The sequence below is a fragment of the Pteronotus mesoamericanus genome, unplaced genomic scaffold (genome assembly GCF_021234165.1).
Source record: "Pteronotus mesoamericanus isolate MK-2021 breed Mesoamerican mustached bat unplaced genomic scaffold, CSHL_Meso_final contig_947, whole genome shotgun sequence".
Taxonomy (NCBI): Eukaryota; Metazoa; Chordata; class Mammalia; order Chiroptera; family Mormoopidae; genus Pteronotus; species Pteronotus mesoamericanus.
Genome location: NW_026555287.1, coordinates 628,372 through 652,500, shown reverse-complemented (window position 1 = coordinate 652,500; position 24,129 = coordinate 628,372). Strand labels below are relative to the sequence as shown.

Here is a 24,129-nt window from a genome sequence, read left to right as displayed (position 1 = left end):
CATTTGTGAAATACAAATTAAAATGAATGCAAAACAGCACCCACCCTGCCCCTGCCCTCACCAGGGAGATGAAGCCTAACTGGGGCCTCAGTTTCCCTCCCAAAGTGAGGGAGAAGAGGAAGGGAGGGGGGATGGGGGCTGGGCACACAAGAAAGCTGGAAGGGGGAGTCATTGTTTAAGTAGAATGGCTGCAGGGATTGAGGAGGAAAAGAAAGAAAGTGGTGGGAAGTCACATCCAGGCCTGCCTTATAAGCATGGGTTTATGACACATTGCCCACCCCCGGAAGCAGCACTAGTGCCACAGACTGCTGGGTGGCTTCCAGCAGGATGGAAGGCTGCTGCCCCTCCCTCCCCAGGAAGTCCTGGTTGGGGCCCTGGGGTGGGGGGTGGGAGGCTGGAGGGCAGGAGTTCAGCCTCCGGGCTGGTCAGAAAAGAAGGAGCAATTGGAGATCAGGGTCCTCCCAGCTGGACTTGCCCTGAGACCAGGTGCCATGCTTATCTGAGGGCCCCAGTCACATGACCCATCCAGCACCACCTCCCCCGCTTTTGACACAATCCTTTGAGTACCCCCTCCCAGGGCCAGGGTTTTCCCAGGATAGGGGTGGGTTGTATATGGAGTGAGGCTGTGCCTGCCACAGCAGAGGGGCCCTGCAGACCCAGAAAAACCCTAGAGTGACAGAATGGAGGGGTGGCTCTGTTGAGTGTTAGGTGCTACCCGTGTGCCTTATTTCCCCAAAACAGCACAATGCGTGAACAGCAACTAACTATAGTCCTTCCTTCCTCTGGACCAGGCACTGCCCTACGCAGATTCCCCTTCCCTTCCTCCCGGGGACACAAATCCGACTTGAGAGATTATGAAAAGAGTGCGCAGCTGGTGCTAGGTGTGGGAAGGGGCCTCAGAGGTGGAGGGCAGCAGTATTCCCCATTCTGTCCCTAGCTGCTGCCATGCAAGTCTGCATTCACTGTTCTGCTCAGATTCCCATAGCCCTAGTCCAGGCCTCAGACTCGTGGGGAGGCTGGCCATGATCCAGCAGGTCCACTCCAGGACAGGGATGGGATCCCCTCAACATCCTCGGGGAGAGGTGCAGGCTCCACTGCTGAGACGGCATCCCCGATTGCTTGTGATGGTCCAGCATCAGCTTCCCAGACACAGTCTTTCCGGCCCACTCCCCCGCCGAGCGTGTCCTCTCCACCCAAAAGACTTATTCCGACGTCTCGGAAGTCATGCTCCAAGAACCAGGTCTCCCACCACCTCCCTCACGTGACCTCCAATTGGACCCTGCTGTCTGCAGGCCACTTCCCCAGAGCACTACTCCTACAACCCGGGACCCTCGAGGGTCCAGTCAAGATTCATGACGGGCCAGTCCTCTCGGTGGTCCGGCCACTGGCTGGTGCTGGAGTGGGCTCTACAACCGTGGGCAGAACCAAACAAAGGGCAAGAAGGGCGGAGGCAGGTCACTGGGAGCAGCGTCGAGGTGAGGCAGGTCGCGCCCCAATCTCAGACGCCTTCTCCCTCTTCTTACACTACAGTGCCCCAGCAGTCCCGGGCTTTTGTCCAGGACGGGAGGTGGGGCGCCTGGCAAGGGGATCTCCCGGGAGCCTGGGTCCCCCGCAGCCACCCCCGCATGGTCCCACCCGGGTCCCTCCTCCTACAGGGAGACCGCCCCTCAGGCTTCCGTCCTCCTCCGCGCAGGCGCAGGCGCCGGCTCCACTCCCGGCCGGGGCGGTGCTTCCGGCTTCGGCTCCTGGGTGGGCTCTGACCTGGGCTGGTCTCTGTCCCTGAAGAGTCCCGGCTTGAGCCGCGGGATGCCCGTGCGTAGCGGGATCCAGGTGAGCCCGCTTCTCGCTCCACGCAAGGCGAGGATCAGTCTCGGAGGGCGAAACTCTTACGCGGAGTCGCACAATCCGCGGAAAACTAGTAACGTGCGCACGGCGGGCACGACTGTGCGCGCGGGGTCTGCGGTTCCCAGGCGAGCGTCCATCGGGGGGGGTCGGACTCAGGGCTAGGCTCCATTTGCCAGAAGTAAAGTCGAGGCCCGGTCCGAGGTCTCCAAGCAGGTCTAGGAGGAGACCCCGACACCAGTTAAGTGCTAGGCACGTAGGCCCAGCTCAAATGTCGGCTCTCCAAGGAGCCAGCCTGCCGACAGAAATGACCATGGGGTTGACGTCCGGTTAGCCCTAGTGTCTGTCACGGCCAGATAAATGGTTTCCCTTTATTTACTAATCCTCTGTTTGTCCAGGTTTTGATGGAGGGCTGGTGGGTCCCTTGGAGACCTCCATCTAGGCCAGACCCTCCCAGCCTGGCAAGAGTCTCATCCCCAGGTTTTGCCCGGAGGTATCCCGGGTGGACACTGTTTCTTACTTCCATTCACTGAGTGCTTGCTTTATGCCAGGCAAGTGCTTTCCTGGACTCATTTTATTTAAAGTGCAGATGTTGTTGGTTCCCTTACCATAGATGGGGGAACAGAGGCAGACATCCTTCAGTCATTTTCTGGGGCTTCTCGCCCAGGGAACCCTTATTTCTAACCAGGACCAGGCGATGCATGTGAGGTGCCCAGGTGCACGGTTTGAGGCAGCACTCACTCTTCCGTGCAAGGGCAGGGCCACCCCATCCCTCAGCTCTCAGGTTATACAGCCTGCGTCACCATCCCTACAAAGGCCTCCGAGGCAGTTTTGAATCCTTAGGTCTATAAGGGGAGGCTAAGGCCTCTCTGAGCCTCAGTCCCTGGACAGCCACAGGGGACCCCTACCACCCAGGGTGGGCCAGTGCAGAGACCCAGAGTGACCCAAGTACCATGAGGCTGGCCAGAGGCCAAACTCGGGGTGAGAGCAGGGGCCAAGGCGTCCCAGAGTCTGAGCCCATGGTAGGTATTGGCAGATGGGCTGGACTGCAAAGACAGTCACGTCAGCGTCCATTCTCAGCAGACTGGCGGTCTCCGCTTGACACAGAATGTCAGCACTTATGTTAAAAATAATGGGTCTGTCACATGTTAGGGAGACATGGGTACTGCTGAAGATCAGCCCTTGAGGATGGTGTTTCCAGGCCCTGATGCTCATCTGCTCCCTTTATTTTCCCTTTCTCTTTGGAGATCAGCTGTTCCTAGAACAGCCAAAGGTATGTGCTCAGATTTCCGGGGGTGGGGTGGGGGCAGGGCAGCAGCGTTGTGGCAGGTAGGAGGTGGAAACTGCGCAGGTTGTCCGCAGGTCTTCCTCGTCCTTCAGGAGACCTCACCTTTGCCCTACTTGGTTCCTTATCATTCTGACATCTTGGGTCATGGGGCAGAGGACAACTGGGGACTCACTGGGTGGGTCATGGGCTTGGAATGGTGCCAAGCAGAGGGTCAGCCAGGTGTCCACCCACCCGTGTGTGTCAGACCTTCTGGGCAGTTCTGAGTTGGGGCCTGGCACAGTGGGTGCGTCAGCTGGGGTGGGGGCACGGATGTCCCACTGTCCATTCCTCCACCAAACTCTTGGGTAAGGTCAGGTGCAAAGGGCAGGGTTCCAGAAACAAGCTCAGTTCATTTGGGATCTTTGTGATAAATGGGAATCAGAGGATAGCAGCCCTCCTGTCCCAGGCTCTTGTGCCCACTGTCCCCTCCCTGCGCGCTACAGCCCTTTGCCACTGCATTGTACATCTTCTGCATGAGGCAGGCCTGTGAAGCAGAGTGGTCACCCTGTCACCACTGCCACCAACCTTGCCCTCACATGCCTTCATTTCCCAAGGCCAGCTGGGGCCCAGCAAGGGGGTGGGCGCATCAGATGTGGCATTCTGTTTGCACAAATTGGTTTCCCTCATTTTGCAGGTGAGGAATCTGAGACAGACAGTCAAATACAGTCCCGAAGCTCTATGAGGCTGACTTCACCGCCGGCTGACTTCATCTGCCCTCTCCTATTCAGACGCTTTATTTTGTTCTTTCCTGTTACAGCTTTCCCGCAAACTGGGGCAAAAAAAGCAGCGACCTTTGGAGGCAGAGCAGCATCAGAGCCCACCAGATGGATCCCAGACGCCTTCCCCCAAGGAGCCCCGCCTGGGTCTGCCCAAGACCCTGGGCCCCCAGTACAGTATCTATTTTTCAAACCACCCTGCCCGACTGGGATTGGACTTTTTCGACCAGCCTGCAGTCTCCCTAGCCCGGGCATTTCTGGGACAGGTAATGTAAACCTAGTGAAGTGGCCTCTGCTGAAGTGGTCATCACCAAGCAGTGTGTGTGGCCCCCAGACCTCGGGCTCATATCCCTGACTTGGTCCTGCTTGTCCTCACGCAGTTAGCGGCTTTGTCAGTACTTGTTCCTGGATAGCTTCACCTCAGTCATCTGGGGCAGCGGGTGCGTCCGGGGTCAGCTGGAGAGAATGCTGAGGTTGTTGGTGGCGGCTGCCCGGGTGGGGGCAGGGGAGCCACTGCCTGCCTGGCCTGCCTGCTCTGGGCACTGAGGACGTTAGCCCTCTCCACCTAGTATTGCCCACAGGGCAGGTTTCTTTCAAGTACTGGACCCCGAGTCTGTGAGGGGCTCACTTTGCCTGCCCTGTCCCCTGACACAGTGCCCTCTGTAGCTTTCATTGCTTTTAGAGAAAGAGGGAGAAAGAGAAACATCAGTGCAAGAGAGAAGCATCGATTGGGTGCCTCCCACACACGCCCAGATCTGGGACTGAACCCCCAACCTACATATGTGCCCGGACTGGGAATTGAACCTGCAACCTTTCGGTTACAGGGTAACGGAGCCACACCAGCCATGGCAATGGTGACAGCCTTTAGCCACATGAGAAGGGTAGCCATGGCCTACGGACTGCCCGGTGTCAGGGTTGCCTTGACAGCCTCCTTCTCAGCACAGCAGCTCACAGGGCCAGTGCTGGCTCCCCAGTGGCCCCTGTAGCTCAGAGCAGGTCCAGGCCCTGGGCTGGGAAGCAGAGATTGTGCAGCGTCCATGTGCCAACAGTGGAGTTTTGGCCACATCTGTCTGGAGCACCATCTGGGTGTTGTTCCTGGGTATCAGACTCTAGGCCTACTTTTCTGGTCCCCTTGGAGTTTCCGTGGCTATCCTGTGTCATTTCGTGAGGCTACCTTTACGTTAAAATTGTGAAGGTAAAATCAGTTTCTGTGACTAAGTGAAAAATTGGTGCCGGGAAGTGGGTGCTGAAAGGATCAGACCCTGAAACGTGGGCTAGTGGAGTTGGACCTAAAGTGGAACTTAGTGGGTAAGGACCAGATCTGTTCCTATGAGAATGCTTTCAGCTACCAGGGCGAAGGGGCTCTTCTGAAAGAACCCTAGATAATGAGGGTTTATGATCTCACACACAATGGCACAGGGAGTCCCAGCATCAGATCAGTCAGGCCCAAAGGCCTTGGCGTGTCCCAGTCTCCCTTTAGGCCCCCATCATGCCCATGTGAGCCCGAGGGTGGGCGGGGCAATATCCAGCAGAGGAGGAGGTGTTTCACCCTGTGTTCCTTTGTCCTCTTACAACCTCCCAGTGGATGTCCTTGCCGACCCCTTCACCAGGCTCGAGTCACCCCTCTACGGGTCATTTCAGGGAGCAATGAGTTGCCATGACACCCAGCCCACTCTCAAGTCACCCTCATGTCTGAGAAGCGTGTCGCTTCTCTCCTTGCCGAGGACTCTCCACCAGCAAGAAGGAAATGTCTTTGTAATGGGCACGGGAGGCAACCAATATCTACTATCTGGAAATTTTATCAGAGTGAAATTCAAAGCAGAAAATTCAAATTAAAAAAATGAGTGAGAAAAGGGCCGCAAGATGCTCCTCTCCAGAAGGGCAGCTGGCCCCCAGTAGGCCTCCTGGAGGTGTGGAAATACGAAGAGTGGAGCCAATAAATGAACCTCCTCTTTGATCTGAAAGATGGAAGAGAGGTCTCAACTGCGATGGAACCGGGCCTCCCTTTCTTGCCTGGAGATGGGCATCCAGGAGAGGCATTGACTCCCTCCCTTCCTCCACCCTGTCTCCAGGACCTTCCCCACTGAGTGTCCAGGCTTCAGCATGCTCCTCCCAGTCCCATGACACTGACCCTGGCTGCAGGCTCCCTGGGCTCCCTGGACTGAGGCAGGGAGGCCTGGCCTAAGGACAAGGCAGATGCTGGGAACATGCCTCAGGAGGTGGCTGCCCCCAGAACTCCACTGTGAACGCTTGTCGAGCCAGGCTTGGGGCTCTGAACCCTGAGCATTAACTGCTCTTCATTCCCAGGGTTATACTGTGCCATGCATTCAAGACATAAGCACCCCCACAGGGCAGGAAGGCTCCAGGTGAGGGAGGATTTGACTCCCTGGCTTGCTCAGCACTCTGCAAGCCCTCTCTGGCTCCCCTGGCTGCTCTCTAGGTGCTCTGCTGGCCTGAGAGCACCCGCCCCTCCAGTGACAACACCTGGCAACTGCCCTCTGTCCTCAGCTGGTCCCTGTGTCCCCTCCTGGCCAGACCCCTGCCCAGGGTACTATCCAAGCCAACCGCAGCTAGGCTGATCTTCCTGGCCCAGTGCACACTGACCCCATCCCTTGTGGAGCTGGCTGCACCCCGGGCCACGGTTCAGGCTAGGAGCACGAGGGGGCAGCCAGTGTTGCTGCTCAGAAAGGCCTTTCAAAGCTATTAGCGGGGAGCTGAGTGTGACAGGGCTTTGTGGTTATTCCACAGGTTCTGGAATGTCCCAGGCAGCCATGTGAGGACACCATAGGGGTGTGCTCCATGCTGCCCTGCCTCAGCGTAAGCATGGAAGTTCAGGGGTATTTGCGGGGGGCGGGAGGGAATGGCACAATGTGATGGAGGGCCCTGCTGAGAGGACATGGAGTACATGAACTTGCTGGTGCTGGTTTGCAGCCCAGCAATGGCTAGAGCTTCAAATGGCTGTTGTCTATGGACAAGGCACTTAGTGAGCAAGGTCCAGCAAGACAGAGGGAACATTGGGAGGAAACTGGCTGGCCCTGGTGTGTCCTGAGCTAGGGAGGCGAGGTCCAGCTGTGCACTGTCCGGTGGAGTCGACCCATTCCTTCCTGCCCTGAGCTGACACCGACTGCCCACAGGTCTTGGTCCGGCAACTCGATGATGGGACAGAGCTCCGTGGCCGCATTGTGGAGACTGAGGCATACTTGGGGCCAGAGGATGAAGCTGCCCACTCAAGGGGTGGCCGGCAGACCCCCCGCAACCGCAGCATGTTCATGACGCCGGGGACCCTATATGTGTACTTCATCTATGGCATGTACTTTTGCATGAATGTCTCCAGCCAAGGTGAGCGGTGCTGGGGGCTGGAGCAGGAGGCCTGGGCACAGCCCCCTCAGCTGGCAGCTGGGAGACCCGAGAGGACCAGGGGGAGGCAGGTGCTTGAGCAAGGACATGTCGTTGCTAGGCTAGGTCAGAGGGGCCGGGGCCCCCATTGGAGGTCATGGGTTGACCTAAACAAAGCAGACAGGTTCTATGAGGTGCCACTAGTTCCAGAGCTCAGAGCTGGTAGTACCAATGGCCCAGGGTAGATTCAGGAGGGGCTAGTTGTGTGAAAAGGAGGGTTAAATCTGAGTTGGGCTCAGGCAAGAGCCTTGCCAGGGTGCCAGTTATGGGGGCTGAATCAGTTGTTCTCAACTGGGGATGATTCTGTCACCCTTGGGGAACATCAGGCAATGCTTGGAGGCATTTTTGGTCATTACAACTGGTGGGATGCAGCTCACAGCGCACAGGAGATGCCCCCACTCCCTGAAAACCATCCACATCGAATGTCAGTACAGGAGGGAGATGCTAGCCTAGAGCTCCCAGGAGAACCCACTCGCCATGTGGAACCTGTCTGGGGCAGCCTCTGTTCTCTGGGAGCAGGCGGCTGTCTTCTGGGTGGTCTGTGCTCAGAAGAGCCTGTATCATCAACCTGTCAGAGCCTGACCAGGAGCAGGGTCTGCCCAGCCCACTCTGGCTAGCGAGTCCCAGTGTCTGTCTGTCTGTCTGTCTGTCTGCCTGCCCAGCCTCCTCTTGCTGGTCCCAAGATGGACAAATGCCTGAGGGCAGTGAGGGGGTGAGTTTGAGTATGCTGCAAGTCAGACACATTTGCTGGATGATTCAGTGACGGAGTTGTGATTGCCCAGAGACAACAGCTGGGGCTATTCATGCCAGAGCTGCAGGGGCAGGGTGGGGGTAACCCGTGCCACAGAAAGGGCATGGATGGAAACATCAGGGATAGTGGGGACCACCGCACGGGGCCGTTACCACCCTGGAGAGCTGATTTTGGTCATCGAGCGTTTCTTTGGCAACGAAACCAACCACCTCATGTGAAATGGGCCTGAATTCAAATAAGGAGAGGGACCGAGTCCAGAGGTGCCTAGGGCCGTGGTCAGTGAGGAGGAGGAGCCAGGGCTTCTGAGGGCAGACAGCGCAGATGTGGGAGGTGGCATATTATCTTCTGGACATACAACCAAGATGCCCCAGGAACACCTAGTTCAGCAGGGGCAGAAAACCCCATTTGTACAGAGTCAGGGCGAAAGCCAAAGGTTATCCTGATACATCAAGGGAGAGGGGAGGTGAAGTATATCACCTGTGCCTGCCTGCCCGCAGGGTGGAGACAGTACAGAAAGGACCGGAAGAGTAGCGAGGTGAGGTTGCTGAGACCAAGCAGGTGGTGCGGGCAGAGGAGTAGGGTGAGACTGGATACTCAGCAGGAAGGGACTAGGGTACTGGGGTTTTATGTCAGGACGCAGGACTGGTATGTTCCAGGCGTGGGATATTGGTGATGGGTGGGGCACACTGCTCCTTTCACCCATTTGGGGGCTTAGTGAGACAGTGAGGGACTTGTCAACTCACACGGCTCAAGGTGGACAAGGAGGTAACCCTGAGGCTAGTGGGTTGGGAAGGGCTCAGGAATTATAGAGCGATTGGAACTTCAAGTCTTTGCTTGACCTTAGGTGTCTTGAGGTCCTTTGAAAACTGGCTGGTTCAAAGTGTCTGGTCACAAAAACCCCACTTGCCAGCTGCTAGCAGTGCAGGAGGGCGCAGCCACTGTGTCCACTCAGGGCCAGCTCCTGGGTGCTGATGAGGCCTGTATGGCGAGGCCTGAGAGTGGGGGCTGGCCCAGCCGTCCCTTAGGCTGAGCGTGTCAGCCTCTCAGGTGGAAGGGTAGGCCAACATTGGTCGGGAGAGCTGGTGTCTCAGGAGAGGGGCCTTGCTGGGATTGGGGCGCCTCTGGCCAGGGTCCGAGTAATCACTGCCCCTAGCCATGCAGGGCCAAGGGAATTTGGACAAATGTGTCTTTTTGGGCCCCAGGTATCAGTTTGCTGCCTAGCCTTTGAAGTAACCTGGACTGGTGGGGGAGGGCTGGGCCAAAGGGGATCCCAAGGGAGGGGAGGGGTACAATCAGCAGACACCTCCTTCTGCCCTGTCAGTCTCCCCACTGGGTCATGGGGTGGGGCTCACCCAGCATCCTGTGAACACTGGTAGCTGCTCGGAGCCAACCTTCTGGCTTACCCAATAGATACTGAATGGGTAGAGGCAGGTAGGGGACTCTGGGGCCCGGCAAGGATCTGGGCCAACCCTGAAGCTCTCTGCTTCCAGCTTCCTGGAGGGGTCACCGAGCCCAGAGCGAGCTGGCTATCTAGGGTTTCCTTTGCCAGCCTCAAAGCTGCTGCTGACCACCAAACCAGAGAAGCCAAGGGGGGGGTCAACTACAAGCACTCGCTAAGCATTTTTGCTGGTTCTCCATAGCTGGTGTTTAGGCCTTCTGGCTTCATGGAGGCCTCACCTGGGGGCCCCCGGGTACAGGTGCAGGAGGGAGTGACAGGCAGAGGATCTGCACAGTGAATGAGCATAGGAGTGCTAAGGAAGGCAGCTGCGTCATCCCTGCAGCACTGGTTGTGCACTAGGGCAGGGAGGGCCAGTCACTGTCTGTCTCACAGGGGACGGGGCATGTGTCCTGCTGCGAGCCCTGGAGCCCCTGGAGGGCCTAGAGACCATGCGGCAGCTTCGCAGCACCTCCCGGAAAAGCAATACAGGCCGGGCCCTCAAAGACCGTGAGCTCTGCAGTGGCCCCTCCAAGCTCTGTCAGGCCCTGGCCATCAACAAGAGCTTTGACCAACGCGACCTCACCAAGGACAAGGCCATATGGCTAGAACGTGGCCCACCGTGGCCCAGGGAGCCAGCTGTGGTGGCGGCAGCCCGAGTGGGCATCGGCAACGCAGGAGAGTGGGCCCAGAAGCCCCTGCGGTTCTACATCCAGGGCAGCCCCTGGGTCAGTGTGGTAGACAGAGCAGCTGAGCAGAACGCACAGGTCTGAGCAAGGGCCTGCTCAGAACAAACTTTTTAATTGTTTAAAAACCAAATAAATACTTCACTTCTAGAAAACATGTGTTGCTTGTATCTCAGCCAGAGCCCCTCCTTAATGGTCAGCTTCCTCCAGGATGGGAGTATCAGGGGCCCTGTGTGTGGCAGGGTACCTAGAGAGCCCGGCCCAGCACGGACACTTCCTTCCTCGGACCTGTTGCAGGCCCCCTGCACTCCCCTCTTGTGAGAGGACTCGGAAGCACCCTGGCAGACCCACCCCCAGGGGGGAGCCAAGTAAGCACCGTGGATCAACCCAGGCCCTCATGGCTCAGGTGGCAAAGGCAGGTAGATGGCATGGCCACGAGCTTCCTGGTAGCTAACATTGGGCTGTGGTGAGGGCCCAGCCAGGGAAGGCCCGCAGCTAACGAGGAGGAATGGGACAGTGCTGGGCCGCACAGGATGGGCCAGGCACTCGGCTCTCACAGTCTTGGAAGGGCAACAGTGGAGGGTGCCAGGGAACACAGACAGGGTTGGGAGGAAGGTCAAGGAAACATGACCCAAATCTGTGTGGGAAGCACGCAGGCCTCGTTCAGCATGAGTCCTGAACGCTGCTCCCCCCAGCTCAGAGCCTCACCTTCTCAGCTCAGACACTGAGACTGTTTTGAGGACTAGATGAGTGGCAATGCAAAGGGTAGCATTCCCGTGTGGCAGCTGAACTGGGCTGAAGTCACACTTCAGGGCTGAGGACTCAGGCAAGGGGGGAGGAGCCCTGGGGTGGGGAGATGCCAGTGCCCCCACCCACTGCAGCAGCCTGCCTCTGCGTCCTCAGCCCAGGTTCATGTAAGCAAAGCCTGGAAGACAGCAATGACTGGGTCCTCGTGGGTGGTCACCACCAGCACGCTGCGGAACTTGTCGAAAAGCATGAGCAGCTGGGAGCGCCTTGTGTTCTCATTGTACATGATCTCCTCTAGGTGGTGGCGGCCACGGAAGTACTGCAGGAGCCTGGTGGGGAGGGATGGCAAAAGCCCAGGCTGGCCTCTGTCCTATCAGCCACTGAATGGCCCACAGGCCAAATCAGAGCTGGTGCAGGGGTCTCAGAGGCCTAGGGAGGCAGACGCCCATGCCCCTGCCCCCCAATAGGAGCAGGCAAATGTCCTGGACTCATTGCTCACCATGGTCCCCTGAGGTGGGTCCATGAGGACACATGGCTGTTCAAACCCCAGAGCCTGCCAGAGCCTGGAGGTCACACTCTCCCTCAGCATTCTGACATGAGCGGGGCAGCACAGGACAGGTCTGCCAGAGGCTTCTCTTTCATGCTACTATGGCAGCAAGCCCCCCGTGGTTCTGCATCCAAATGGGGTCACTGCTCAGGGGGTGTCTGCGGCTGGGGCTGAAGAGAGATCTGGACCAGCTGCCTGAAAGCTACCTGGTGTGTGGTTATTCACTGGGGGCTCAGTCCCTGTCAGCCTGACCTATTCCCGAAAACCATATACCTACAGTGTCTCCCAAGTCAGGGGTGAGAGCGACAAAGTCTATGTCACCTATGATAAGGATTCCCCTACCCCCAGGCTGAGTGCTCGGAAAAATTTCTGCCAAGCCCCATGAGGATGAGAACTTGCTGCCACTTCCTAAGAAGTGACAAGAAACACCCAGGAAGTACTAGTAATACTCCCAAAGACAGAGGCACCAACAACTGAGTCAGCAACAGACTGAACTCATGCCTGGCACAAATAGAGACGAGGTAGGGACACCCAAGTGCATGAGACCCCACCTCAGCCAGTGAGTGCCATTTGTCATCAATGGATTTAAGCTGGGGTTTGGTGAGTACATCCCCATCCACTTGCTGTCCTGACCCTGGACTTGGACCCAGCCCCTCCAGGCACCCTGCTCCCACCTGGCAAACATGCGGAGGTCCTCAGGGTTCTGGGCCGCAGGCACACTGAGGATGGCTGCCCGCTCATGCTCTGACAGGCTGGCCAGCAGGTTCTCTGTCATCCTCTTGTTCAGCGGGGAGTCCCCACTGGGGAGAAGCTCTGCGCTGGAGTTGTCCATACTGGGGCTAGTGAGCGTCATATCGTCACTGCTGGCTGTGAGTGGACATGGGTCAGGGAGCAGCCAGCCTCCCAAGGACACCCCTCCCACCCAATATGAATGACAAAGAGCCCTGGGCAGGCCAGCTCCTCGCACTGAGCCTGAAGCCCAAGGTCAGGCCTCAGCCTGGGGAGGTGCTGCCCACAAAGCCTTCTAGCCCTTCTTCTCCAAGCCCAGGGACCTGGAGCTTGGCAAGGCACTACTGCCTTTGGAGACACGGTATGGCCACAATGGCTCTTTAAAGAAGGGACCATGACAGTCATTGTCCCCTGACAGGCCCTGGGTACAGAGGTTTCAGTTGTCCTGCCAGTGCTGAATAACACGGCAGGCTGGGGGCAGGCCGCTCCTGACCTGCGAAGGCCCCTGCTCAAGAGCCCAAAGGTACAACCTCCTCCTCACAGCCAAAAAGGCACAGGGAAATCGGGGAGGGGGGCCTCTTGTGCTCCTTTAAGGAAGGCTGTCTGCATGAGGACCCAGCTGCCCACGAGAGGCAGGTATGTGTACAGGTGTGCATGTGTGGCTCCTCAGGCATTCCCAGCAATGCCTCTGTTGGACCACCCGGCCACCACTCCCAGGCGTCCCCTAGGTGCTCACTCCCCAACCCTGCCACCACAAAGATGCCCTGGGCGGGGGACTCCTACTTGGGGAGCCAAAGCTCAGGGCATTGGGTGTGCTGAGGCTGCGGCCGCCGACCCTGGTAGTGAAGGGGACCTCTTCCTCGCGCAGGCGGGGCTCGTCCTGGCTGGGCGAGGCCATCAGGCAAACGTAGGTGTGCAGCTGGACCAGGAGCCTGTGCTGCAGCATCCATATCACCATCTGAATGAGCTGCGTCTGCAGGACAGACAGTGTGAGCTGGGGCACTGGGAGCGGCTGGCCCCCACCACTGCCCTGTTCCCTTCCTCAGAGAAATGGGGTGCCTTGGCCTAAGACACGACCCCCACAAGTCACCCTGGAGATCCAGGGATACATGAGCTCCAGGGGCCCGACTTCCAGCAGGAAGGTGGCTCCCCCTTCAGGAAGGAGCTCTTAGCCACTGGCTGACTCTGCGAGCCTAAGAGCCTCCAGGGAAGGCAGTGAGGATGGGAGAGCAGCGGAGGCCATACCTGCACTTGCTCCCACCACACACCTGGGCTGCCCTAGTGTCTGGCCTTTCTTGCCCAGAGCTGAGGACCAGGACCTGTGATGTGGAGGCCCAGGTGCCCTCCCAGCTCCGAGCTGCCCCTCTTCTGCCTTGTCTCCTCAGCCCACTGGGCCCTGCCACTTGAGCCCCACCACCACGCTGAGCTGTGCCTGTGGGACCCTCTCCCTGTGGCCTGGACACTGTTCCGAAAGAAGCTGTGGGTAGCTGCCCTGAGAGTAGGAAGTCCCTTCCTCAAGTCAACCTGAAAGCCTGCCCAGGGACAGGGATCCCTGCTGGGGCTGCGTGCTCCCCACCCTCCCCCACGGGACTAGCACATTCCCTCCTCTCCCACAGCGCCGGCACCTGACTAGGAGCAGTGAGGAACGCTGTGCTGGCGGGGCTCCTGCACCAGTGAGCACGAAAATGCATGCAGATGGTGCCCATGTTCTCAGGCGCACACATCTGCTTGATCATCTTTGAGGGTCCCCTCCTGAAGGGGCTGCCTGACCACGCATGGACATAGGGGTATATCATGGGCATGTATGACCTGGTCACACCAAATAAAACTGAAAAGGATTGTAAAATAACTTTAAATTAAGAAATAAAACAGAGGCTCCATAAGCACCGAGGAGCATATTCCAGGCCTGAAGCAGGAGGGATGAGAAGCAGGCAGCCTCACCCCAGGGCTGTGCAGAACCAAATCCAGCTCTCTCTGGGCCCCCTGACAAGGCATGAGGCTGCCCCTCAGGCATGGCCTGAAAAATCCACCCGCCTTCCAGACGATCAGGAAATTTCTGTTAGGGAGGGGGAGGGTGCAGATGCAAATGTGTCTTTCTTTCAGCTGGCATGACCTGGCACAGTTCCTGGAGACCAAAGGCTCCATGAAAGACGGCATTTAGAACTCTGTCTCACTCAGCATCTAAATGAACTGAGGAACCAGGATTGCCTTCTCATTCACAATCTGACAAAGGAAAAGGCCTTCTAAAAACTGGTTTTGCCTAACAGATCTGCTGCTTATTAAAGTAAATGCTTTGCTTTTGAAGACAAAGCCTTAAGAACACCCAGCCCCATCTCTGACACCTGTCCCATCTGGCCCCAGCCTGGGTCCCTGCCCAGAGCCCCAGGAGTTCAGTGGGGAGGAAGATCCAGGGTGCACTCAGCCCTCCCACAGACACAGTCCGAACCCACCCTACCATTCCGCATGCCTCCCGCCTCCCTGGAGCCCCTCCGCCCACCCCTCTGCCCGGACCCATCCTCTCCATGTCCTCCTGGACGAGATTCTGGGTACCAGTGAGCCTACACCCAGTGACCACCTGGACCACGACGGGGAGGGAAAAGGTCAACAGGGCCCAGGCTCAGAGAAAACAAAACCAGTTCTGCCTCCTCCATCTGTGGGATCTAGGCCCAGAACAGGGCACCAGGTGGCTCTGTCCTCCCAGGAAAGATCAGCACTCTTCTGGCCAGGCCTCTTAGTGTGGTTTTAACCTTAACAACAACCCCCTGCAGCCAGGGTGGGCTCCATGGTGGGGGGGGGGGGGGGCGGGGAGGGACTTGGGACTGACCAAGTGCTGGGTACCTGGCCAAGCCTCTGCAGGTGGCCTGGCTGGGGAGCCAGCTTTCTGTTACCCTGGTACAGCATGGACCGCCTACATGGTAAAGCCCCTTCTGTCCCCCCAACCAAAATTAAGGGTGTGACATTATTGAGAACCGTTGGATCTGGTTCCTGGGTTCCCCCAGCTCCTGAGACTCACCTCTTGCACAGGGGGAGCGAGGGGGTTCCTAAATTCTGACAAGGAGACAGGCAAGGAGAACTTGGCAAGGACAGATGGCAGGTCATGCGACGGGAACTGGTGGGAGAACTGCTCAGCCAGTGGGGAATACCTGGGGACAGGTGAGGCAAGTGCGTCCGTGAGCTCCGTGACCTCCCCATCATGATTCGCAGCACCCGTGCCCTTGCCACGAGCCTGCGGTAGGCAGCAGGGAAGTGCAGCACGGAGGGTAGGTCAGGATGGGTACGATGAGGACACAGCCCCGTTGCTTTCCCTCAAGAGGTGGCAGAAGCCATGGGCACCCCCAAATCAAAGCCGAGGCTCCTGACCTCCCCTCGGGCACCCCGTACAGAGCCCACTGGCTGTAGAAACGGCAGGCGCAGGCCCCTCTTGGAGGCTGCGGGTGCTGGAAAAGCACAGGCCAAGGAGGGCCAGGTGGTGCTGGACCAGGCCAGAGCTGGAACCTGGGCAAGGCAGAGGCCAGGCGTCTGGTCCAAGTGAAGGCCTGGCTGACCTGGGGAGCGCCACCTGGAAGGCCCTGCCAGCCACACCCCCTTCCCATTCAGGGGCCTTGGACTCGGCAGCCAGAGGTACTCACAAACATACGCTGGCATTGGGAGAAAGCATGTAGACGTTGTTCTCACACAGCGGGTAGATGATGATGGCCTTGCCCCAGTACACCAGGTGAGCCGCAAGCTGGAAAACCTGCAGGCAGAGGGGGCCGGCCGGACAGTGCCTGGGAGGCTGACCCACTGGGGCTTCTTCCCTGACTACCCAACCTCCTCCAACGTACTGGGCACAGCCAGCACACACCGCATTTTCTGTGCTCAGAGCGACAAGCATTTTTATCCTGCTCCCTGTACAGTTTGGGACTTTCAATTCCCCATTAGGGCCCTGTACTGCTCTGGCCGACACTAAGGAAAGGTCCCAGGAGCATAGGGACATTTAGGGCACCCAGGATCAAGGGGTCAGCTCAGCCGAGCAAAGGACTTGATGGGACATCCTGGCAGAAGCAGGCTCGCCAGCACCACCACCAGGACTCCAACACGGGGAAGGGTTTCCACATGACAATGACTATGGGTCACTGGACATGCCCTCTACCCCACGCACTCCTCCCTGTGTGTCCCAGCATCCTGGAGAACATCCCATTGCCCAGCTCTTCTGGACTCGTGGACATCAGGATGGCCCACAGGCGGACAAAGATGCCAGAAATCCCTTTGAGCCTCACAAGGGGAGGCGAGGTCTGAGAATAGAGCACTGCCTCACTTCATGGAAAGAAAGGCACTGGGCATTTCTGATTTGGCACCACCCTAGGTGAGCACTACCCCAGGGGAGCCTGCTGCCCTTCTTTCCTAATGCTGTGTGCTTCCCAGGGGATGAGTCACCGCTACCTGCATGCAATGCCTGCGAAACTGACAGAATACCTCTACCTCATTTCAGCATGAGACATCTAGGGGCACCACCAACTTGAACACAATGGAAATTTCAGTCCCATCACTGACCTCTCTCATCCCTTGTCCCATTGATATTCACTCTAAAGCAAGGACACACCCACATTCCTTCACCTCTGCCACCACCCTTACCCAGTGGTCTCCACCTCCCGCCTCTTCCTACAGCCAGAGCACCATTCTGGAGACCAGAAATCTAAAATCACTATCACACGGCTGGAGTCAAGGTGTTGGCAGGGCAGCTCTCTCCACCGTTCTCGGCCTCTGCTAGCTGCAGCGTTCCTTGGCAGGTGGCCACATCATGGTCACATCCCCACCTCCTTTCCCACAAATTTCCCTCTGCCTCCCTCTTACAAGGGCCCTTGTGACTACACTGGGCCCACCCAGATAACATAGGACCAATGCCCTACCCTCAGGATCCTTAATCACATCTGCAAAATCCCACACAAGGCCACATTCCTAGGTCCTGGGGATTAGGACGGGGAGGCCTGCGGGCACCGTTCAGCCAACTGCGAGATTAGGTCCTGGCTCTGCACATGAGCAGGCCCACACTGTGTCCTGCTCTCACTTTCCCGACTTTACAATTGCAAGTAATGTACAATGTGGCCCTAATTTTGTTGCTCAAAGATCCTGTGTCAACCTGTAAGAAAAACTTGGAGGAAATCTATAGTGGTTACATCTGGGATATGGGATTGTGGGGCTTTCTCTTTTTGTGTCTATAATTTGTATACTATTTGAACTTTTATTAAAAAAAAAACACACATTAATTCTATCATGCAAAAAAAATCCCAATACATTTACTTGCAGATGGGGGATTTAAAATCATCTGCTGACATTCATAGCTGACACTGACACGGGACCTCCACTGAGCTACTTGCTGGAGGAAACAGGAGTCCCAGAGGGTGGCAGGTCCACCACCACAGCTGGGCCTCAGGGAGCTTCTGTACAACCATGCCGGCCAGAGGAGTGCAAAGAAACAACAGTTTCCCCGCAGTAAGGCCAGGGCAGGAAAGCTAAGGAGACATCATTAGAACTTCGTCTTTGTCCAAGGGCACTGACGGCCAGGGTGAGGCACGGCAACCGGACAGACTCCATGTCGGGCAGCCTCAGTGGGCAGTGAAGGGTCAGCATCTTTCAAAGCCTGAAATGGTAGCTACAAGGGGCCCACAGGTATCTGCCACTTCACCAGTACTAGTCAGAACATAAACTCTGTAGTACTTGCAGGACAGTTAGCACATTGTTTTGTGGATGCTATGAAGACAAACAGGACGTATAAAACACCGAGGCAGAATCCAATAAACGGTCTCACAGGGGGCAAACAAAGGTCGTAAGGAACAGATGACAGAAGGCCTTATTCTGGATGACAAGAATGTAAAAATGACTGCTTTGGGGGGAAAACAGCCTGAGAATCAGGCCTTGCTGGACAAGCTTCCCTGATGCCTCTCTGGGGCCCAGATGGGCCAGCCTCTTGCCTATGCTCCTCTTCCTCCTCTGCCCAGCCTGGGAGAGCTGCCACCCATTGGCCTCTGCAGGAATCACATGTCCCTGGGACAGGCCCTGCTGCCCTCTGGTGGCCACTGTCACCAGAACCTGAGACACCCCACCCTTGGCCTACGATTTCTCCCTGTGCTTTTTCCTCATCCCCTGACTCCTTCCCAGGCTCCAACCAGAACCACAGCCAGGGCTGAGGGGCCCTACACCCACTCAGAAAGGGCAGCCCACAAGACATGGTTCAGGCAGGGGGTGGCGCTTCCCACAGAACACACGCTCATCCACACATGGGGCTGGTCAAGGACACGAGATTAGGTCCTGGCTCTGCAGATGAGCAGGCCCACGCCGTGTCCTGCTCTCACTTTCCCGACTTCGAGGATGCAGTAGGGCTTTCTCATGTGGCCACACACTGTGTGCCCTGCTTCAGACCTGCAAGCCACCTGCCTTGGCATCCCGTCTTCCCAGCACCAGAGGACCTCACTCCTCTCTGCTGCAGCCTCACCACACTCCGAGGAGGAAGAAGTCAGTCCTGCAGCTAGTTCATGAGCCAGTCCTGAATCCAGGCTTGACTCAGATTCCAGAACCCCCAGCCAACCTCAGAGCCACCTGTCAAAGGCTCTCATCTGGACAGAGGCAGCCTGCTTTCCTGACATCCCGGCTTCTCCCACCTTCCACCAGGAGTCACCTGCTATGATGTGTCCAGCTCCTCCTCCAGCCCCTCCTTCCCCATCCAGGGTGTCTCCCCAGGACCCCAGAGCAATACCTGCAGCAAGGCCAGGTCTGCATCCTGGGCCAGCTGCTGCAGGTTCTTCACAGCTGATGTGGTCTTGATCACGCGCACCAGGGCTGGGGAGCAGTCGAGCGGGAGCTCACCCAGCAGGGACTTCTCGTCGCTGAGCAGCAGGAGGGCGTGGTATGGGCTGTGGGGCAGAGTCAGGCCAGCAGGACATGTGAGCCACAGGTCCCCTGTACTAGGTGCGTACCTGGAACCAAAGGTGCAGCTGGGGCCCACAGACACTGAACCTCAGAGAGGAGAGACCACAGGAGGAATTAGAGACAAGGGCAGTGGTATGTCCAGGGACCTTTAAACATCTGCAAGAATTACTCTCTAAGAAAAAAATAATTAGAACAAAACTGAGGAAGGTCCAACGACCTTACCTCCCACCTCTGGGATTGCCCAGCAAACATTTGTTGATTGAAAAAAATGAATGAAGTCTTTCCTAAGGAAAGAATCCCAAATATGGGAAAAGTTAAATCGCTGCTGAGGCTATGAATAGAACTACATAAAAATATGCCTAGCCAGGAAGCCAGGAGGAAAGACATTGCCTTGAAGCACAGATTGGGGGAGGGCGAGAGAATGAGGCAGTGCTTTGCTTTCTCATCTTCAAATTTTCTGTAATGTGCCCAGATTTCTTTTTTTAACTAAAAAATACTTAAGGAAACTGGGGACTTGGTTGGAGACAGGAGTGGGAGGAAATTGGGCTCAGCTCTTTCCTTGCAAGAAATCAGTTAAATTAAGAAAGGGAAATCCCGCAAGTTCAGATTCAAATGCAGGAGGAACCAGTGAGCAACACCGTGATGTCCTTCCAGTGGTGCGTCTTCTCCCCAGGATGCCGAACCCACAGTGCACAGGACTAAGGTGAGGCCCTCAGCATGGAGCCCCATTCACCCAGAGAGTGCCCAGAGGGCCCAGGGAAAACATGGGGCTGGTCATTTGCTCCATAAAGCCAGACACAAGAACATGTGTTTTTACTTCTATAAACAGGAGAGCCCTATCTGCCAATTTCTGTGGCAGGAAGAGGAAAATAATTTTTGGAACAAAATAACTGGTGAAACCTCAGGCTAAAGAGAAGGGGCCCTGCAGGGAGTGTGCACAAGGCCAGCGCTCACCGAATTGCCTTCAGGCTCCGCTCTATGGCCTCAGGGGGGATGAGGCTTGCGGCCGCGTAGTGGATCTTGTGGGGCAGGCAGAAGCTCACCTCCAGCCAGCTGTTGATGTGCAGCCGCACCACGCCAGACGTACACAAGCTGCAGACAGCAGACTTCATTACTGTCAGTGCCATCGCCCATTCACACAGCAACTTCTACCCAGACACACAGATCACACAAAACCCTGCCCAAAGTACTTCTTCCCAGTACACTGCTCCTGCTGGTCAGAGTAAACTGTAAGTCGAGAAAGATGCAAGAAAGCATCTTTCAGGACCTCAATATGTTGAAGAGAAGAAAATGTGTCTGGCACGCACGCGCGCACACACACATACACAAATTGTATTTCTGGCTAGCCCTGGACTCTGCATTCTAACCAGAGTGTAAGGGCTCAAGGGAAGCCTCTTTTATCTCTGTCCCAGAGAATAAATGCACCAGGGGTGTTCAGATGCCTCCTCCCGCACAGCTCATGAAGGCCCCATCAAAGGTGGGCAGTGAGGCAGGGCAGGGTCTAGCTCCCAAAAGAAGTGGGCAGGAGAGGAAGGGTCAGGGGTGCCAAATCCCTTACGACATCCCGTCTGGGAGGAGCACATAGCGCCCACCTCCCTGCAGGTGCCAGCAGCACCCCGGGGGCACCGCAGCAACTGTCCAAAAGAGCCTCAGTGATGGCAGTTTGGTTCTTTCAGGCCGAACCCTTGCTCAGGCCAAGCACAGCAACTGTCCCTGACTCCTTGCTTTTCTCACGTCCCACCTCAAACCATGAGTAAATCTTGTCTGTGTCACCTGCAGGGACCTTTAAAGTCCAGATCTTCTCAGCACTGACCCCCTCTACATGCCCTCTCCCACAGCCCCCAACTCGGCAGCCCCAGCCAAGACCCCAAAATGACCGCAGCCCCATGTGATCTGCCCATGTTTCATTGACCTTGTTTCCTATCCCAGGTAGATCCAGCTACACCAGCTACCCTGCTCAGGGCCCTTGTACTTGCCCTTGACCACAAGTCTTCCTCCAGGTCCCCTGGGCCCCTTCCCTCCTTTAGGATTCAACTCCAGTGCCACCTTCTCAGTGAGGTGAACCCTGACACTGGCCCCAGCCCCACGGGCAATCTGACTGCTCACTGTTCACATGTGTCTTGAGCCCTTGAGCACAGGACACACCTACTTGTCTGCTGGTTAATGCTGTTTTCTTGACCGGAGTTCAGTCACAAGGTAGGGTTCTGTGTTTCATTCACTGCTCACACATGGCTGGTTCAGTGAGGGATACTTGGGAGGCACTGAGAAGCATCTAATAAATAGAGGAAGGAGAGGGGTCCAAGGAATGTGTTTCCTGCTCTGGTGGACCACTTCTCAGGAAGCCCTTGCCCAGAGAACAGGCTCCTGGCAGCTCCACGTGGCCCTGTTCTCCCTGCACTGGGGACCCACATACAAGGCGGTTGTTTTCAGCAGGAGCTTCTGCAACTCCCAACAGAGAAGCCAGGCCCATAGCCTGGCTGCTCAGCCCCTGCACTAAGTGCTAACAGCACTTGGTGTTTTGACACGAAGGAGAAGCAACTGCTTGAGCCAAGTCCCCATGGCTGATCCTCGCTGTGCCCCTAGCAGGTGAATGAGAGGGGCACCGGTGCCCACTGCGACGGCCTGGCCAGCCCTGACCCAGCTAGGTGAAGTGGCGCTCTTCCCGGCATGTTTCAATGCTGATGTACTATTCGCAGTTGGCTGGATGGGCCAAGACGCCCACATCCGGCTGAGCGTGGGGCAGGCCAGGGGCTTGAAGAAGGTTGGTGGCAGCTGCCGCTTTACCCAGTCTCAAACTTCCCTTGGGGAAGCAGCCCTATGGCCCTCACTCCCCACACCCACAGCCTGTTCTTACAGTCTCTCCTGAAATCTCAAGCAGCAGATTAACGACCGCAAGCTTCTTCCCACAGGTCCACTGGAGGGCTGGCAGAATCTGTGGTCAGTGGTTTCAAATGCAAAAATAAATCTTTATTCTCTCAAGCAGGGAATAGGCAACGGGGAGATAAAATGGTGGGAAGAACACAGAGCACATCTATCACTTCAACTACTCCCGGGGTTTCTGCCGATACCAACCATTTGCTCACCACAAACTACTCCACGGCTCCCAAACGCCTTCTGCCTGCCCTGCAGTGGCACTGGGAACGCCCATGCCACTCTCCAAGGATCTCAATGCCACAGAGGAGGACCCCTGGCTTCAGGGGCTGTGGCTGAGTCTGGAAGGCAAAGGTCTGGTTGCTACTGGGGCCACAGCCCCACAGGGTGAACCCTATGAATAGGTCTGATGAGTGTCATGATTTGGGGAGGACCAGCCTTTCCCCAAGGTCCCATAGGAGGGCCCCACTCTTGCCTTCTTCCAGAACAGAGTGCTAAGCAAGTACATCTGAGTAGATGAAGGCTCCCACAGTCTTGCCCTTCCATGGTTGAAGGTCTCTGCTGGCTAGACATCAAACCCTGAGAAACAGCTCGGCCTCTTAAGGAATCAAAGGTCACACCATTAGAGAGCTGCCGAGGGTACCCATGTTAGTGGCTCCATGTAAATGAACAATATTTATATCCTCGGCATCGATATACAAAAGGGAAGAACAAGGAAAATCAGGGGCCGTAGGGAAGAATGAAACGCCCAGGCTCTTTCTCTGTTTCACTTTATACCTCATCAGAAAGGCTGGTCGATTGAAAATAAAGGTCTATTTTTGAGTTGTCTTCTGTAGCATACTGCTCAGAGTAGCTGTCTGAATACCAAAGAATCAGAATTAAACAAAGATTCCTACCATTTTTAAAGTAGCTGGGTTTTTAAAAATTTTTTTAAAAGATTTTACTTATTTATTTTTAGAGAGACAGGAAGGGAGGAAGAAAGGGAGAGAAACATCAATGTAGAGAGATGCGTCGATCTCTGGGGGCCTGGTCTGCAATGCAGGCATGTGCCCTGACAGGGAATCAAACCGGCAACCTTTCAGTTTGCAGTCACGCAGTCTGGTGCTCAATCCGCTGAGCCACACCAGCCATGGTGGTAGCTGGTTTTGATGCACCCAGGTGCCCAGCAACGCCATGTACAAGTCGCCAATGACCTGGCATGTGCTGAGGCTGCAAGCACTGATTCAGGTTCCTGGGGCAAAACTTACAGCACTACACTTTGGGGGGCTATGATTCAGCGGTGTTGAGAAACCAAATTTTATGGAACATAAGATGGAAGAGAGCTACAGGAAAAGGGACAAGTAGAGGAGGGTGCAGGGTGTGCATTTGGGGAGCAGGTGTTTGGGGCTTGGGACGGGCCTCATGGAGAGACAACACCAAGTGCCCGATTTGGGCGCAAAGGAAATTAATTAGGCCCGAACAGCATCTCCACATGTCAGCCCTCCCCAGAGCTCTGGTCACAACATCTGGTGTACAGTGGCATGAGGCCCTCTTCTAATGGGGGGGGGGGGTCCCACCCACGTTGATTTTCTGGTTTTCATATGGATGTTACTCCACTGTTCCAAGCATCTGCTCAACTCCCAGCAACTTCTCCTGGAGCACCAAGGCTGATGCCTCTCTACAAACTGTGTGGAGATCCTGAAAGCGCCCAGCTGAAGACCCTAGAATCCTAGAAAACTCTGGAACATTATAGGAGGAAGGAGAATGGCCCTCAAGCTCCCAGAGAAGCTCTGTAAACCCCCCATATTAGGAGGTTAGGTAGGCACTGCACTGAAAGTGGTCAACAGGAGGAAGAGAAAGGTTTGCGCCTGTTTGTAAAGTATAGTTTTAAGATCTAAGTAGCAAAGTGGGTGTTTGGGCCCTAAAATGTTCCTACTAAGCTTGTATTTCTCTTTGGAAACACTGTAGGAAAAACACTACCCCCATGTGAGGCTTATCCAGCCCCTCACACAGGTCTGGGCCAAAAGGGAGAGCCAAGCCCTGTCTGCAATGAGAGATACACGCTCCCGCCACAGCCCCAGTCCTGAGGCAATGACTGTGCATAAAGCTGTGCACCGAGCTAAAATATGTTCCTATCTTTCACATCCCAAATAGACATGTGTACAAGTTATTCCATCACTCTCCGATCTCAGAATCT

The 24,129-nt window shown here is 56.2% G+C and overlaps 2 protein-coding genes across 3 annotated transcripts in view; one reads left to right on the top strand and one right to left on the bottom strand.

The window, feature by feature from the left end:
* Positions 1-1,703: 1,703 nt before the first annotated feature.
* On the top strand, positions 1,704-10,308 carry MPG (N-methylpurine DNA glycosylase). The gene is made up of 4 exons (XM_054586764.1): positions 1,704-1,830; positions 3,927-4,151; positions 7,020-7,224; positions 9,864-10,308. Exons 1-4 carry the CDS (start codon positions 1,807-1,809, stop codon positions 10,238-10,240), a joined length of 831 nt encoding a protein of 276 aa, XP_054442739.1. The 5' UTR covers positions 1,704-1,806; the 3' UTR covers positions 10,241-10,308.
* A 256-nt stretch (positions 10,309-10,564) lies between these two features.
* NPRL3 (NPR3 like, GATOR1 complex subunit) overlaps positions 10,565-24,129 on the bottom strand; it is a 39,631-nt gene continuing 26,066 nt past the window's right edge. For both annotated transcript variants that reach the window (XM_054586763.1, XM_054586762.1), the window contains 7 exons: positions 20,037-20,174; positions 18,910-19,066; positions 15,806-15,912; positions 15,190-15,319; positions 12,960-13,149; positions 12,122-12,314; positions 10,565-11,229 (listed from right to left, as the gene is read on the bottom strand). In XM_054586763.1, coding sequence (XP_054442738.1) covers positions 11,064-11,229; positions 12,122-12,314; positions 12,960-13,149; positions 15,190-15,319; positions 15,806-15,912; positions 18,910-19,066; positions 20,037-20,174 — 1,081 coding nt within the window. In that variant the 3' untranslated portion in view covers positions 10,565-11,063. The remainder of the gene's footprint in view (positions 11,230-12,121; positions 12,315-12,959; positions 13,150-15,189; positions 15,320-15,805; positions 15,913-18,909; positions 19,067-20,036; positions 20,175-24,129) is intronic.

What these genes read in the sequence shown, in the direction of transcription:
- MPG (XM_054586764.1), top strand. Translation starts at nt 1,807, where the DNA reads ATGCCCGTGCGTAGCGGGATCCAG. An exon ending in CCGTGCGTAGCGGGATCCAG is followed by an intron (nt 1,831 to 3,926) that starts GTGAGCCCGCTT and finishes TTCCTGTTACAG; the next exon opens with CTTTCCCGCAAACTGGGGCA. An exon ending in CCCGGGCATTTCTGGGACAG is followed by an intron (nt 4,152 to 7,019) that starts GTAATGTAAACC and finishes GACTGCCCACAG; the next exon opens with GTCTTGGTCCGGCAACTCGA.